The 17,831-nt window shown below is 45.0% G+C and overlaps 1 protein-coding gene across 2 annotated transcripts in view; it reads left to right on the top strand.

Moving 5' to 3' along the window:
- The window catches only part of FRMD4A (FERM domain containing 4A), a 358,568-nt gene that overhangs the window by 132,865 nt on the left and 207,872 nt on the right, over positions 1 to 17,831 (top strand). For both annotated transcript variants that reach the window (XM_047755369.1, XM_047755370.1), the window contains exon 2: positions 11,619 to 11,684. In XM_047755369.1, the coding sequence (XP_047611325.1) occupies positions 11,619 to 11,684 (66 nt within the window). The remainder of the gene's footprint in view (positions 1 to 11,618; positions 11,685 to 17,831) is intronic.

The raw sequence follows: 17,831 nt of genomic DNA on the forward strand, positions 1-17,831 counted from the left end.
CTTGCTGAATGAACACACACTACAGTGGATATTACATCATCCTTTAATCCCATTTCTCTTACCTCATGAGGGTATGTCACTAGATTTCCTCTGGATTCCCAGAGATACAGATAGTTCTCTCCTAGAGGAGAAATTACTGTCACAGGATATGAACTTTTTAGCCATTCGCGTTTTAGTTTGATTTCCTGTAGGATATTAGTAGTCTTTTACTTAACTCGTAATCACCTACTAATTAATTTTCACGTAGTAACCCCTCATTATAGTTATTCTCTTCCCAGCTTTGCTTTTGATCTTTCTTTTTGCTTAGAGTGATTTATGGAATAAAACTACTTTTTTAAAAAAAAATTTAAAGGCTTAATCAAATCTATACATTTTCCCTTGCTTTTATGCTTAGAAAATCCTGATACACCTGTTTTTAATATTTAACCGTATGAACCACTCAGGATGTATTTTGGAGAAAGAGGCATAGTTTGTAGTCTTTTAGTTGTTAGTCCTACTATTTCCCTTCTTGGTTGAGAAGATTGCAACTAAACAGGAACCAGTGGTCCAGCAGCTCATCTTTTGACAAAAATCCATGAGCACCAAACACTGAAAACATTCGTTTCCTTGCTCTCCTTGCTTGGAACAAATCTTTAAAGAAAGACTCTTTTATTGCTGTTAGACTTTTGCTCTAAATCTCAGCTTCAGTGTTCTGGTGCTGTCCCTCTAAGTTTGTGACATTTCCACATCTATGTCTGTCATCTGTGTAATTGGCTCTGTGCCCTTGACATGTTGTGTATATGATGCTAAAATCTGGGCTCCTTTGGGAATTCTCTATGCAGATCCTTTGTGTTCTTTGGATGTCTCTGTCTTCACTTCCTTATTCAATTTCATATTTTTATTATGTTATTTTTATTATATTTTCAATATTCCATCTCATACAAATGATATTCTTTTTTGTTTGTTTGTTTGTTTTGTTTTTGTCTTTTCTAGGGCCGCACCCGTGGCATATGGAGGTTCCCAGGCTAGGGGTCAAATCGGAGCTGTTGCTGCTGGCCTACACCAGAGCCACAGCAACGCGGGATCTGAGCTGCGTCTGCAACCTACACCACAGTTCACGGCAACGCCAGATCCTTAACCCACTGAGCAAGGCCAGGGATCGAACCTGCAACCTCATGGTTTCTAGTCGGATTCGTTAATCACTGAGCCATGACGGGAACTCCGAATTGTGGATTTTGAATTCGTATAAACTCTTACTCAAAATGGTAGCAAAGAAGATCCCTTCTTGGGAAGATACTCTGGCAGCGGCAGAAGCCACGTGGGACAGTCAGGTTACTGTTGTTTCAGTGTCCAGCTGGTTGGAATGTGATTCAGAAAGCACTGCTGCCTTGCAGGAGTGGAGGCCTCACGTGCACGTCCACTTACTGAATTACAGTGGTCTCACTGCTCTGTGGTCACCAAGGTGGTGTCCGTGGTGCATGCCGGAGCCTAAGGATGTGGTTCTCCCAGTATCCCTTTCCCCTTGACCATTTAGTCAGAGGGCTGGCTCTCAGAGAGGGGGAATGATTGTCTGCCCCTCTCTGGCCCTGGGATGAAAGGTACCACTTGGGTCTTGACTTCCTGTATCTGAGATGTACCGGTCAGACCTCCACATCTCTAGCTTGTTTTCAGATTGCAGTGTCTGAAGATGAAAAGAGACCCCATATCCCACAGTGGAACTCTGAGTGAGAGCTCTTCCTCACTGGGATGACATGAGCCCGTCACTGGAGCTGCCAGGCCTTCGTCACCTCTGACCTATATGAGGCCATCCTTCAACTTCTCATCTTTAAGCCCAGATATTGAACACTGTTATTGGTTTTTTGTGGGGTTTATTTTTTGTTTTTATTTTGTCTTTCTGCTATGTCTTTGGGCTGCTCTCACGGCATATGGAGGTTCCCAGGCCAGGGGTCTAATCGGAGCTGTAGCCGCCAGCCTATGCCAGAGCCACAGCAATGCGGGATCTGAGCCGCGTCTGCAACCTACACCACAGCTCACGGCAACGCCGGATTGTTAACCCACTGAGCAAGGGCAGGGACCGAACCCGCAACCTCATGGTTCCTAGTCGGATTCGTTAACCACTGCGCCACGACGGGAACTCCTGTTATTGGTTTTTTGCCCCTCTCCTCTGCAGCCCCATCTAGAGAGGATTGAAATTAGCCAGTGGAGTTCCCGTCGTGGCGCAGTGGTTAACGAATCTGACTAGGAACCATGAGGTTGCGGGTTCGGTCCCTGCCCTTGCTCAGTGGGTTAAGGATCTGGCGTTGCCGTGAGCTGTGGTGTAGGTTGCAGACGCGGCTCGGATCCCGCGTTGCTGTGGCTCTGGCGTAGGCCGGTGGCTAGAGCTCCGATTCGACCCCTAGCCTGGGAACCTCCATATGCCACGGGAGCGGCCCAAGAAATAGCAACAACAACAACAATAACAACAGCAACAAAAGACCAAAAAAAAAAAAAAGAAAGAAATTAGCCAGTTGTCTCATACGGCCTGTCAGTCTCTCACACACAGCAGCGATCTGCAGGGCACTAGAGCTGGGGACTGAAATTGTACTGCTTGCTGCAGGACAGGCCAGTAAATTGAGGGATGAGTTTTTGGGGACAAGGAACAGCAACTTTATTTGGAAAGCCAGCAGGTCAAGAAGATGATGGACTAGTGTCCCAAAGAAGTATCTTACCCAAGTTAGAATTCAGGCCTTTTTTTTTTTTTTTTTTTTGGGTGCACCTGTGGCACATGGAAGTTCCCAGGCCAGGGATTGAACCTGTACCACAGCAGCAACCCAAGCCACTGCAGTGACAATGCCGGATGTTTAACTTGCCATGCCACAAGAGAACTCCTCCAGCTTCTTTTATACTAAAAGGGAAGAGGGTGTGGTTGTTTGTTGCAAATTTCTTGATGTCTGAATCCTTTGTTCTTGCAGCTGTCCCTATAGGCCTGGTCACAATGTTCCCATAAACCTCCAACAAGACAAATGTTATTCTCTGTTCTGCAACTCTTTATCTCTCTATGAATGGAAAAGTTGTACCTTGAAAGGTCAGAGCCTTGAGAATGGGCTCCTCTGTATATTTCGGGCTCTAGGCAACTTTCTTTTAGTGATTAACTTGGAGCAAAAGCAATGGAATACAAAGGTTAAGGAAAAAGAAACAGATCCAACGTGGAGTCAGATTTGTTCTTCCTTATTACACACCTGGACAGGGCAGCCCTGTGCTGCCCCAAGCCTTTAGCGCACACACAGCGTCACCACTTCTCTGCCTGCATTGCCAAAGGAAACCCAGTTTCTTTTTGCTGGAGGCAGAGAGACCTGGGCAGCCGCAGCAACACCACGATAAGCTTTCCAAAGATCCTCCAGTTGAAACATGGGCCCCACTCAAGACCTCATCAAATGCACACTTGCCTGGGGTCAAGCTTTGAAGAATGCAAGGCTGTTTCAGTTCTTATATTACAGGACATTGCCATGTGAGTTTGTTTCTAATCAAGCCACTCATTTAATCACTTTCGTCTGGGTTTTATAAGATCCAATTTTATTCAGCAGCCAAGAACCTCAAGGACATGCCTGTGTGTGTCCTTTTCTCAACCCAGGAGACTCATAGTAAAGGCTGAGGTGAAATAATTTGTCAGAGGTCATGGAGCAAAATTAGGACAAGGTAACTCTGAATCAGACTCCTGGTATCTAGTATCTGGTATCATCTTTCCATTAGCATCTCTATTTTAATAGGGTGTCACTTAAGGTAAACTTGAGTAAATCAGACAAGGGAAAAATTATAATGAAAATGAACAATATACCTTTAACTTTTCTAAAAATGTTGTGGACAGAGGTCCCTCGAGCCCTGTTATTTCGCTGTAATATTGCATTATAATAACTGTTATTATACCTGGCAGTTGTGTGGTACAGGCTTAGTGAGGGCAGTGGATGGATGAATATTTTCAGCAGCTTTTAATTTGCATGAAATGCTCTCTGTACCATGGAGTTGACTTTCTCGGAGCCGCTGTGACTGTGTTGCATTTATTCATCTCCTGGATGTGACAGCTTCATGATTATTGCGATCTGTGATCCTGTGACTTTCTGGTACTTAGATAGGTGCTGAGGAAACTGAAGTCGAGAGAAGGATGTGAGCCATTGGGGTTCCCCAAGTACAGAAGCTCCAACAATGAGTTGCCCCAGGAAATTGTACTCATGTCTCTGGCATTTCCTTCTGAGCCACAGAATGGTCCGGGTCAGAGGGCAGATTGTGAGGTGCTGCTGTCATACATCCGGCCTCCTGAGGACATCCCGTGGCTTCATGGACCACACTCGGAGGATGCGGTCTAAGACCCGTGTCTCTGGGTTTGCGTCTTGGCATGGATGCTTCGGAAATCTGAGTTTTCTCATTTATGACAGCCTTTTAAAAGATAGGATTTCAGGTTGTTTGGGGGAGTATTGATCATCTTCCTAAGTAAAGCACGTTTTGGAAAGGTGCCTTCTTTTTGTGTGCAGTTCCAATGAGTCTTTATTATTTATTTTATTGTCACATCTAAGTATTATCTCTAAAATGAATGTGAATCACAACTCGGGAGCTTCCTATGCACCAAGACCTAAACAAATAGGCACGTGGTAGCTGCAACCCCCACCCCAAGCAGCTCTCCTCCCCCGGCTATTCCCACCCTCACCCCAGCGGCCCCAGGGTCTTAGTGCTAACAATTCCAGTATAAATGAGTCTCAGGAAATATCACGGTAAGATGTGTTTTTATTTTGAAAAACTGTGTTTTTCTGAGCTCAAGACCTGTTACCAGTCTTCATTTGCACAACTGCAGTATGTTTCTGTGAAAATGCTATAAACAAGGGAGCTCAGCTTATTTCTTCAGAGTATTCCCTTTGCATGTAGGTCCCATAGTAGCAAAATTGTTTGACAAAACACAAGAAAATGGGGGGGAGGTTGCTGCGGAGGCACAGGTTCAATCGCCAGCTCAGCGCGATAGGTCAAGGAGCCAGTGTTGTTGCAACTTTGGCATAGGGAACAGCTGGGATTCAATCCCTGGCCCAGGAATTCCTGTATACCATGGATGTGGCTATTTGAAAAAAGAAAAAAATGGCGACTCAAAAAGGAAGGAAAGTGGATATGTAGAGAAAAAGGTGATAATGAGAACCACATTGAAATGAAGTTTACTTAGTTTTGAAGAGAAAATATTCCTGATGAAACATAGTCCACTTGCCGAGCTCACTACCTTGGACCCCGCCTCCACACAGAGCTCTTCAAAATTGCATTTGGGAGCACCTGTCATTGCTAGTTAGTTAGCTGTTTTTCATTGATGCCCTGAAGAGGGGTTCCCCTGCCGCAGCTGGACAGCGCCCCCTTCCCCTAATAGGAATATGGCAGGCTCTGGTAGATGAAGGCCCTTAAACAGTTATTTATCATCCCCCACTTTCAGGATCTGTGCTCCCAGAACCACTTCTAGATCACAGTTGGCTTCCCCTGAATTCCTTCTGCAGGGAGACAATACCAGACTTTCAGTCTTTGAACTTTCTAATGTCTATAATAATCATAATCCCTATTTGTAAATTATCTAGTTTGATCTGACATGTTAAAAACAGGCAATCTCAAATGAATTTGCTGGAGTTCCTGTTGTGGCTTAGTGGTAACGAATCTGACTAGGAACCATGAGGTTGCGGGTTCGATCCCTGGCCTTGCTCAGTGGGATCTGGCATTACTGTGGCTGTGGCATAGGCCGGCAGCTGTAGCGCCGATTCAGCCCCTAGCCTGGGAACCTCCATATGCCGCAGGAGCGGCCCTAAAAAAAAAATTAAAATTAAATTTAAGAAAAAATGGGAAAAAAATGACTTTGCTGAGAAGGAACCTTTCAAACTCCATTTTCTATAGCTGACCTCGGTGTCCTTCATTTTCCTGGAGAAAGTTTCTTTTTTTACATTTTTTAACTGAAAAAGGAAAAAAGGTGTTTTCAGATTTGGGTGAGAGTGGGGAACCACCCCTAAGCCTCCTACCCCAGCACATCAGATATTTCATTTTTGCCTTTTAATTCCTATCCGTATATATGACAGTTTTACGGGCCGCCTTTACAGTACATGGTTCATCTTCTGCTGTGTTCACTTCAGCTAGTAGCACACATGCATTTCCATGTTTCTGCATAGTTTTCATGATTCAGTTTGTATCTTAACAGCAAGGTTGAATAAATGGGGGCAGACGCCTCTCTTTCAAAATAACACTTTGCTGTGTAACCTTTGGATCACAGTGCACTTGGCAGGCTTCTGCTTGGTATAGAATTGTATTCTAACAAGACGATTTATGGCTGGCATGGTAGCCAGCTGACACCCACAAGAAGCCTTGTTCTTCAGGAGGATTTCCTTTGAAGGTGATGCCAGCCCTCCAGTTGTGCCCCAGCAGCCAAAAACGAGAACAAGGAAAGCAGTATTATTTCACAATTGTTAGGATTCAAAAGAAAATTTCACAGCACCCGGGAAGCCAGACAAAGCTACAGATGTCCAGCCACTTTTTCTCCGTACACACCCAGGACAGTAAACCTTTTCTGAACTGATGAGAATGGGATGCACTCATCTTATATCCATAGGGAACAACAAAACAGTTCTCCTTTTTCAGAAAAAAACAAAAAAACCATGCTGTCAAAAGAAGGTTATGCTTTCAAAAACAGAATGATTCAGGTGTTCCTGTTGTGGTCCATTGGGTTAATAACCCAACATAGTGTTCATGAGGAAGTGGGTCCAATCCCTGGCCTTGCTCATTGGTTTAAGGATCCAGCATTGCCCTGAGCTGTGTTGCAGGTCACAGATGTGGCTTGGATCTGGTGTTGCTTTTTGGCTGTGGTGTAGGCTGGCAGCTGCAGTTCTGATTTGACCCTGAGCCTGGGAACTTCCATATGCTGCAGGTGCAACCTTAAAAAGAAAAAGAAAGAAAAGAAAGAAAAAAAACCCATGATGATTCAACATTGAGTTTCTGTTTAGACTCACTTCTCTGCTGATTTTCCCTGGGGACAGTTTCCCTCCCAAAGGGAGGCAGCTTATAAAATTCCTATTAGAAGAGGGAGTGTGCTTATAAACTCACCAGGACTCAGTACTGAGCTTTGGTTGAAGAGAAGAATGAAGTTGAAAGATCCTTGGGTAGATCTTAACCTCTGGGTACATAGCTACTTCCCCAAATTACTGAGCAGAAGAGGTGAGGTTCGTGTAATGAGAATTATATGTTTCAGATGAAAATGAGAATCTCAGGCTAAACTTTTAGGTATGAGTGTGAACCCAGTGTTACACCACACTTTACATGCTTGGAAGGATTTTGAGAAAATGATATGCTTCCTCTTCTTGATGACTGTGATTCAAACTTGATTCGGTACAGTAATGTCTTTCCGATACCAATTTTCCTTGGTTTTTATTAGAATGTGAGTCGGTAACTCAAGCACGTGTATACACCCTGAACCTTTTACAAGAAAGTGAAGTTCAAAACTTTGAGTTTTAAATATGCAAAGGACAGGCAACATTCTTTTCTTAAAATTTCTTCAAATTGTCCCCACTCTTCAGAGAATTTTCTCAAATTGTTGGTCAATGTTTTTGAAGGAATTCCACCATAATATGCCAGATGGTTGTAGCCCTCTCCCCCCTAGAACTCCGTCTCTGTGGACCTTGAGTTCTTCTTAATAGGAACTGAATTGCTGAATGTCTAAAACTTTATCGAAAAAGTGCCTGTGCGGCCAGCTGCCCTGTGGATACGTGGGCATGTTGGGTGCCCTTTTTAATAAGATAATCATTTATGCATTTTGGTATGGCAGCATATATTTTAGTATAATTAAAAATTATAGTAGCTTCCATGCCTTGGCTATTGTGAATAGTGCTACAGTGAACAGAGGGGTGCGTGTATCTTTCTGAATTTTAGTTTTTTTCTGGGTATGTGCCCAGGAGTGGGATTGCTGGATCATATGGCAGCTCTATTTTTAGTTTCCTAAGGAACCTCCATACTGTTTTGCGCAGCGGTTGTACCAATTTACATTCCCACCAACAATGTAAGAGGCTTCTCTTTTCTCCACACCTTCTCCAGCATTTCTTATTTGTAGACTTATTACTGATGGTCATTCTGAGTGTGAGATGGTACCTCATTGTAGTTTTGCTTTGCGTTTCTCTGATAATTAGTGATGCTGAACATCTTTTCATGTGCCTGTTGGGAGGTTGGGGTTAGTAGATGCTCACTACTCCATTTAGAATGGAGAAGCGATGAGGTCCTACCATACAGCATGGGGAACCAAACCCAATCTCTTGGGAGAGAAGATGATGGAAGATAATATGAGAAAAAGAGTGTGTATATATATCAATCTATATATCATATATTCCATCAACATGTGTATGACTGGGTCACTCTGCTGGGCAGCAGAAATTGGCACAACATTGTAAATCAACTGTACTTTAATAAAAATAAACTTAAAAATTATAGTAGTTTTCATTGAACTTTAATAAAGGAGTGATTGAAATGAAGCTGATAAGATTTTTTTTCCAGCAAAGGTTTTAATTTACTTTGTAAACTGTTTTTTCTTTTTATACTGAGATATTATTGACTTATGATGTCAGTTACAGGAATACATAAAACATAATGATTCCATATTTGGGTATCTTGAAAAGTGATCACCCCACAGGAAGGCTGGTTAACATTTGTCTTCATACATAAGTTATGAAAAGTTTTTTCTTATGATGAGAACTTTTAAGACCTACTGTCCTAGCAACTGGCAAATGTACAACACAGTATTATTATCAACAGTCACCACGCTGGGCAGTCCCTCCCCAGGTCTTATTTATTTCACCTGGAGGTTTGTACCTAGTGACCACCTTCACCCAGTTCACCCATCTCTGCGCCATCCCTTTTCTCACAACCACCAGTGTGCTCTCTATATCTAGGAGCTTATGGTTTGGGTGGTTTTTTTTGTTTGTTGTTCCATATGCACCCATGGCATATAGAAGTTCCCAAGCTAGGGGCTGAATCAGAGTTGCAGCTGCCCGCCTATACCACAGCCACAGCAACGTGGGATCAGAGCTGCAACTGTGACCTACACTGCAGCTTGAGGCACTGCCAGAACCTTCACCCACTGAGCAAGGCCAGGGATCTAACCCGCAACCTTATGGATACTAGTCGGGTTCATAACCTGCTTAGCCACAATGGGAATTCTGGGTGCTTTTTTTTTTTTTTTTTAATTCCACATGTGAGTTAATACAGTATTTGTCTTCTTCTGCCTGACTTATTTCACTTTGCATCATGCCCTTGAAGTCCATCCATGTTGTCCCAAATAGCAAGATTTCTTCTTGTTATAGCTGAATCATATTTTTAATGAATAATTTCGTACGACACTGTGACTCGGTTGGCTTCTTTGGAGGAAGGAGAAAGATCATGCTCTCATAGGAGGAGATGACAGCTTTGCATGTGCTGATGGTTGGGGAACGAGCTGTATTGGACAAGGAGAGAAGAGACCGCCTTCTCTGTGTTTCCTGGAGAAAGTGCTCGTGAGAACCATGCTAATGCCCCTGCAGTGAGGCCAGGCCAGAGTCTGCCCATGGGCATCCTTCCTCTGGAAATGCGGGAAGTGGCTGGTGGCTGGGGAAAGAGAAGGTGGCTTCCGGAGGGTGGCTCAGCAGGTTAAGAACACGACATTGTCTCTGTGAGGATGTGGGTTCAATCTCTGGTCTTGCTCCGCGGGTTGATTCAGCATTGCCACTAGCTACGGTGTAGATTGCAGGTGCAGCTCAGATCTGGTGTGGCTGTGGCTGTGGTGTAGGCCTGCAGCTGCAGCTCTGATTCCATACCTAGCCTGGGAACTTCCATATGCAGCAGGTGTGGCTGTAAAAACAGAAAAAAAAAGTGGTTTCAGTGGGGACTATAAGCCATATAAAATCTGATCTCCAGGTTTTCTGGTCCAGGCAGAGGTATTATACGGGTGGCTTATGTCTGCTCATGAGCACTAATTGTTCACTAATCTTCAGGAATTTTGTGCACCATTGTAAAACACAGCCATTGCTAAGGTGAAATTGCATAAACTTACAATTAACTAAGCTATACCCAAAACAAAAGTACTAACTGCTATTACATAACATGAAATTATATAAACTTACAGTTAAATAAATTATACTAAAATCAAAAGTAAGAAATACTATAATAACTGAATAAGTAAGCCCATCACTTCCTAATGATCTTACTGTCCTTTGCTGCACTCTTGAGGTTATGCGTATTGTATCCGTCTGTTGGAAACACGCTCAGTGTTGGCCTGGCAGTAGCTTGAAGTCTGATACAGTTGCTTGGAGCAGCAGACACTTTTCGGTTAGAGTGCTAGCCAGCTGACATCTTCCAGAAGGCTTGTCCTTCAGAGGATTTCCTTTGAGAGTGATGCCAGGGCTCCAGCTAATGCTACAAATTAAGGCTTTTTCTTCCCAGAAAGCTAGTTGCTAAATATTCACCAGCCCCACCCCCCATTGGGCCACCCACTCCTTTGTGTATATGCAATTGGGCAGAGATGCACAAAGGCTTGTTCCAAGTCCTGCAGCCAGTAACCAGTAGGGCTATGGCTGTGCTTGGGTCTCCCAGTACCTTCTGAGATGCTCTTTCTGTTACACAGATACGTTAGTGGTGAAAGGCACAAGAGTCAGGGGTCAAGTTCAGCTGTGAGCCCTTATCACCAGGGTTCCCCTATCATAAGTGAAAGCTCTGTAGGGGTCAGAGTCACAAATGGGGAAGGAGGGTGGCTAACAGAGAAGTCCAATGCACTTGCTGGGGTGACTGTCTGCTCCCTGTGATCAGTTAAGGGGGCAAGTGGAGAGGCAGCAGTGACCAGATCCTGAACTCTATCCCAAATGCATGGTGATAAAATTACTGAATGGAAGAATGACCAAAGAATGAGAAACACTGTTGACAGAACAGCAGCAGACTCATAGACAAAGCAAACAGACTTGTGGTTGCCAAGGGGAAGGGGGAGGGAGTGGGATGGACTGGGAGTTTGGGGTGAATAGATGCAGCCTATTGCATTTAGAATGCATAGACAATGAGGTCCTGCTGTACAGCACAGGAAACTAGACCCAGTCACTTGTGATAGAACATGATGGAAGATGATATAAGAAAAAGAATATATATATATATGTGTGTGTATATATATGTACACACACACATATATATACGTATATACATATATATGGTGTATATATATGGTATATATATGCATGACTGGGCCTCTTTGCTATATGCAGAAATCAGCCCAACATTGTAAATCAACTATTCTTTCATAAAAAAGTTTTTTTAAAAAAGAATGAAAAACACTTGTCACCATCTGCTATTATGTTGTATACATATCTGCTCATTTATTTTGCATCTCATAAGAATGTAAGCTCCATGAGGGCAGGAACCTAGTCCTGTGCCCCTCTATACCAGCTCCCAGAGTAGTGCCTAGCACATAGAAAGTGCTCAATAAATATTTTTTGAATGAACACATGAACCAATCCTGCCGTGTCTTGGCATTCCATGGCTCCAACTCCCAGGGGAAGTTTTGCCCAGGGGAATGTGCCTGGCCGTGTACTGGGGACCCTCTAACCATTTGGCAGGCCACTGGACTCCTGGTGACCATCATTTGTCTTTCTTCTTAGATGACGGAGGGCCGTCGATGTCAAGTACATCTTCTTGATGACAGGAAGCTGGAACTCCTAGTACAGGTAAATGACTTTCAGCCAACTTTCTGCATTGCTCCTGCGACTCATGTGGTCCAGACTTTGGTTCAGCTGAAGGGCGGGTTAGCTCTCAACCGCTTTAAGATCTGTATCTATTAAAAGCTACGAAGAAGGACTGGTACACTCTATGGTATTTGGTGGTGGTGGGGGCGGTGGAGAGAGGGTGCTGTTTTTGTTCATTCTGTTTCTTTGTACAGCATGGCCCAAGGCATTCAAGGCCAGATGTAGATCTAATCTATTGTTATAAACCTCCAGAAAAGGAAATTCCACAGCTGCCATTAGCTAATCTTTCTGTGTGGAAGTTCACTGTAACATAACCGGAAGAGCTCTTGCTACAGCTAGGACTGATGTCGGCATCTTCCTTGCTCAGAGCGGATAGAAAACAGGCTGTTGTTTGCAAGTCAAGCCTTTGTAGGTGTGAAGAAAGAGAAGCGCTCTCTGGGCTCTGCGGCGTGAGTAAGCCCCCTGACCCCCTTCCAGGGGTCATCATTGCCATTAGTGTTGACCATCTATGTGTCAGCTGACAAACAGTTGAAATCAATCCATCAGTCCCCCAACTAAGACCCTAACAGTGGTGGAGAAGTCAGAATAGTAAGTAAAATCATAAACCCTAGTCTTGCTCAGCTTCAAATAACACATCCCAGTGTATTACTCAGAGCCCTAAAGAGTGGTGAGGTTTCCAAACTGGATTGAAGGAACTTAGTTCCACATCTGTTGTTCATGTCCAACTGTTCTAGATGTGTTTGCTTGATAGTCTCCAATGCCTGTCAACTTCTTAGGGCAGCTCCCCTTATCCTTCATCACATTTTGTCATGGAGATGCTGCAGTTCATTAGGAGGTTGAAGTGATGCCCACCTGCTCATTCTTGGGGGGGGGGAATGATGCTTCCATGGGGAGATTCACATGTGGGCACTCGGATCTCCTGTTTGCTTGTACCTGCTTCTGGGATTTGAAAATGTTCAAATTGCTAACTTAAAGAGTGAATACTTTTGGAGTTCCCATTGTGGCTCAGTGGTTAATGGATCCAACTAGGATCCTTGAGGATGAGGGTTCCACCCCTGGCCTTGCTCAGTGGGGTAAGGAGCTGGCATTGCCGTGAGCCACGGGGTAGGTTACAGACGCAGCTCGGATCTGCGTGGCTATGGCTATGGCATAGACTGTCAGCTACAACTCTGATTTGAACCCTAGCCTGGGCACCTCCATATGCTGCAGGCGTAGCCCTAAAAAGACAAATTTTTTAAAAAGGGTGAATACTTTTAATAAGATTTCAATTGTTTTGTAAATGCAGCCTAGGGAAGAGAGCAGCCATGGGGAAAAGCTCATAACCATAGCAGATGAGTTCACTTGCTCTTCTCATTTTGGCAGATGTCTTTCCAGCATTTTTCCTATTTGTCTTTCGTACATGGTTGTAATTGTAATGTGTGACTAATTCTCTGTATTTTTTTTCACTTAACATTTTTCCTGAGCCTTTTCCAAGTTACTGTAAATTTTCATCTTTGTTATTAGCTGCATAAATCCAGAAATGGATATGCCATTAGTATCAAATCCTTTACCCATTTGGCTACATTGAAGGTTTCTTCAGTTTTTCCATTATTACAAGTAAATGCTGATTAGTTTGTCCTTGTGTGTAGAGCTTTCCCTATATATTTTGGAGTATGTCCCTATTAGACTAGATTCCAAGGCCCGTGGTCTTATTAAGGGTTGACATTTTGGAGTTCCCGTCGTGGCTCAGTGGTTAATGAACCTGATTAGTGTTCATGAGGCTGCGGGTTCAATCCCTGGCCTTGCTCAGTGGGTTAAGGATCCAGTGTTGCTGTGAGCTGTGGTGTAGGTTGCAGATGTGACTTGGATCCCGTGTGGCTGTGGCTGTGGCTGTGGTGCAGGCTAGCAGCTGCAGCCCTGATTTGACTTCTGTATGCCGTTGGTGCAGCTATAAAAAGGAGGGAAAAAAAGTGTTGACATTTTGGCCTGGATTTGGAGGGTGGGGCAGTGGACAGGACTATACAATAAGTAAGAGCTCTTCAACTATCAGCATACAAATTAATAAAACTTGATCGTTTGAGATTGTTAGGAATCAGCTTGAGGAACTTTGGGTTGAGTGGTCTGGTGTGTTTAAGATGCTTTTTTTTTTTTTTCCCAATGGCCACACCCATGACATAGGGAAAGTTCTCAGGCCAGGGGCTGAATCTGAGCTGCAACTGCAACCTACACCACAGCTGTGGAACCCTGGATCCCTTAACCCATTCTGCCTGGCTGGGGATCAAACCCACACTCTGCAGTGACCTGAGCAGCTTCTGTTAGATTCTTAACCCACTGCGCCACAGTGGTAACTCCTAAGATAGATTTTTTTTTTTTTTTAATATCAACTCATAGAGGCTTAGAAAGCAGCCTCCCTCTTAAAACAGAAACAAGACCTCAAGTGGCAGTGAAATGACGGTCTGGTGGCCGCCTGGCCCTGGGAAAGTATGAAGGGTGAGGGGTGGGGGGGATTTGAAGGGACTTGAGTCACAGAAAAGATATTTAATTACTGATGTGTGGCCATTTGGGAGAGGTCATCCTCAGCCCGTCACAATCAAGAAAAGGATAAATTGGCCAAACAACAAGTGCATGCTCTTCCCATTCCTTTTTTAGCACATGCTTCAGAGGTTATTCCCTCTTCCTGGAACACTCCTTCCTGGGCCCTCACCTCAGTCCCTGGCTGCTTTCTGATAAGCCTTCTGTTTACAGCTTAAAAAAATACTCCCCACCCCTTCCCAAGATTTCCCCTCTCACCCCGGCCCCTCTGCCCTCCCACGTCCGAGTGTCCGTGTTACTGAACGGAACTCGGGTCCACTCGCCCGCGCGAGCAGAAGCCGATCTGCTGACACCGGGTTGCAGTGGAGGAGAGCACAGTGTTCACTGCAGACCCCAAGCAAGGAGTCCAAGAAGCTAATGCTCAGAAGGTCCAAACTCCCTGATGGCTTTCAGGGAACGGTTTTAAAGACCGTGACAGAGAGGGTTGTGGGGTGTGTGATCAGCTCGTGGACATGCTTCTGATTGGTTGGCAGCGAGGTTATCAGGAGTCAGCATCATCAGCCCTCTGGCTCCAGCGGCCTGGGGTCCATGTGCTCGTGCTCATGGGCAGCATGTGATTCACTTCTTCCTCCTGGTGGAGGTTTCAGTATCTGCAGAGCAGCTCAAAGGTCATGGTTCAGAATATCACCTAGAGCCCTTGAGTCCTTGACTTTGTTTAAAGGCTAAAGGATGGTTATTTTGTCATGCTTGATTGTTTTCCTTTTTTTCTGCGTTTGCTCACTTGTCTGATTAAACATATTCTTTGGAACTCAGGGAAGGCCTAGGAGGCTCAAGTGTGTCTGCAAGTGAGGCAAGTGAAGATACAGTGGGGATGAGGGTGCGTCTGTCCCAGGAAGGCACCCTAGGGTCCTGCTCCATTGCATTACTGTCCCCCTGAGGTTTCCCTCTTACTGTCACAGCTCATCTGCTATGACACAGTAGATGAGACAACTCACAGCCAAGCCTGTTTACTTGGCAGCATTTCCCGGAGCCATCAGCAGTTTGGGGACCGGTCTGTGTCATGATCATTGTGTATTCCCAGCACCCAGCCCAGTCTGGCACAAAATAAACCGAAATAAACCCTCGTTGAATGAAAGAGTGGGCAAATCCTGAGACACCCTGGTAGGACCTCCCCAGAGGACGTCTTACTACAGAACCAGTTGCTCCATAGGGAATTGAATTTAGCACCAAAAATAAAATAGAATAAAACAGAATTAAATAAAATAAAACAGAACAAAATAAAATCAAATAAATGATCCTAAACTCCCTTCTGCATTATTGCAGTGTGGGCTTCAGCAAAACTTGGAGAAAGAAGGTTTAGCTTATTGGACCAAAGCCATCTTAAATATATGACCTTTTTATCCTACAGATGTCCAGAATTATATTCTTTCGATAGAAGCCTTTCTAAAGGGGACTCCATGTCTAATTAATTAATTTGGCCCCACTCTCCTTTTGGATCGAGCTCATAGACTGAAAACCTTTTTCGGTTTGTACTTGAGTCGCCAATAGTAAGCATATGAAGGGCTGAAGGTTTTGCTCTTGTTGTTATCAGCAGTTCCAGAAAGTCTGTAATTAGCCTCAGACCCCACAGCGCCCTTACCTGATCTTTTGATCTGGATTCATGGAGACGGGCCGGGCAGGTGTTTCCTACATGCACCTCACGAGGGTGAGAAGACGGAGAGGCAGGTTTGGAGGAAAGGTTCATCTCTCCCAGAGACACACATGCGTTTCCACCCGAGGGGGACTGAACGAAGGACATCAGTAAATAGCATCAGACCTGGGAGGCTGGCTGACTTTTCAGCCACCGATGATTAGGGTAAGAGACTCAGCAGCAGCTGTACCTCAGACCCTCAGTGGCAGGACTCCTGCCAACAGTGTGAGTGGTAGGAGGCTGAGCGGTTGAGGAGTCAACAACTGAGCACAACTGCCTCACCCCAGAAGGATGCTGGTAACCAGACTACCGCAGAGATTACTTCCTGCAGAAGTGCAGACCTGGCCTTTGTGATGGAGCATTTCCTGGTGCTGGAATATAGCACAAAATGGCCAGCAGCCCAACATGGAAGGCTTATCATAAAGCCCCTTGGGGTTACCCAGTAGAATCTGTGCGGCCGCATGCCTGATGGCCGTGAGTAAATCCCACAGTACGTGTATGGCCCAAAGGACAGAGGTCAAGGATGCTCCTACTGGGATTTAATATTCAAAAGGATCATCCATCCGTCCACAGGCAGGTCCCCGATAGATAGCTGTTACATTACCACGGGACCACCTCTGTCCATAAATGGCACTTAAGGACGGCGGGAAGGCTGCTGTGACGTGATGATGTGATTCGGTAACAAGGGAGGCCTTCAACCGCAGTCATCAGAGTGGGGCTTGTCGCGTCAAATCGCCTCCCATCCAACCTGGACATGATGCCATTTACTCCGTTGCCCAAAATTGTTTCCACCAATTAGAAATGCGCTCATAAATGCCTGCATCAGAACAGGAGAGGCCATCCTCCTGTGTATCTTTCAATCATCCTCTTCTTGAAGCTCCTGTAACCAGATGGGAGGGTGCCAGGGATGTTTTGTATTAAACTGAACTTCTCAATTCTCATCTTCCTGTAGTCATTCCTTTAGAATGACATTCTTTACTTTTTCTTTTTTTTTTGTCTTCTTGCTATTTCTTGGGCCACTCCCGCAGCACATGGAGGTTCCCAGGCTAGGGGTCCAATCGGAGCTGTAGCCACCGGCCTACACCAGAGCCACAGCAACACCAGATCTGAGCCGCATCTGTGACCCACACCACAGCTCACGACAACGCCAGATCCTTAACCCACTGAGCAAGGCCAGGGATCAAACCCTCATGGTTCCTAGTCGGATTGGTTAACCACTGTGCCACGACGGGAACTCCTGCTTTTTTTTTTTAACTTCTTTTTTTTTTGCCACCCCACAGCATCTGGGGGATCAGATCCAAGGTGCAGTTGTGACCTAAGCTGCAGCTGTGGCAATGCCAGATCCATAACTCACTGTGCAGGGCCAGGCAGCGAACCTTCATCCCAGCGCTCCGGAGATGCTGCCAACCTGGTTGCGCCACAGCGGGGACTCCTCTTCACTTATTTTCTGATCTGAATGCATGTTTAAGGGAGCATCTTGGGAGCAAAGAAAGAGAAATATGCTCCAGCCTTAGTGAGACTCCTTTGAATGAGACAGAGAAGAATTTCCTGACAGTGAAAGTCAGTAGGTGGGGGACCAGAAGCCGTTCGTGGGAAGATCCTGGGCTCTTTCTTGGGTTCCTTGAAAATAGAATAGGTTTTCACTAGATTGGAATGGCTGAGGTGTGCTCCTTCCTTATTAGGGTCTCTTGAGGCTCCTGAGACTTTGTGGTATCCTGTCCTCCGGGAAGACAGGCCGGCACAAGAGAAACAGACACGTACCTTCTGCTTCTTGAGATGCCCCAGCTCAAGGCCTCTCCCAGCACTTGAAATAAGTCGGTATTATGCTCTCTTGGCAGAATTTCTTCTCTCTTTGATAGAGTACATTGGAGTCCTCTCCATCCCCCCCAACTCTGCACAGTGGGAGCTGCCCAGTGACTGGGGGCTGA

Source organism: Phacochoerus africanus, chromosome 12 (genome assembly GCF_016906955.1).
Source record: "Phacochoerus africanus isolate WHEZ1 chromosome 12, ROS_Pafr_v1, whole genome shotgun sequence".
Lineage (NCBI taxonomy): Eukaryota > Metazoa > Chordata > Mammalia > Artiodactyla > Suidae > Phacochoerus > Phacochoerus africanus.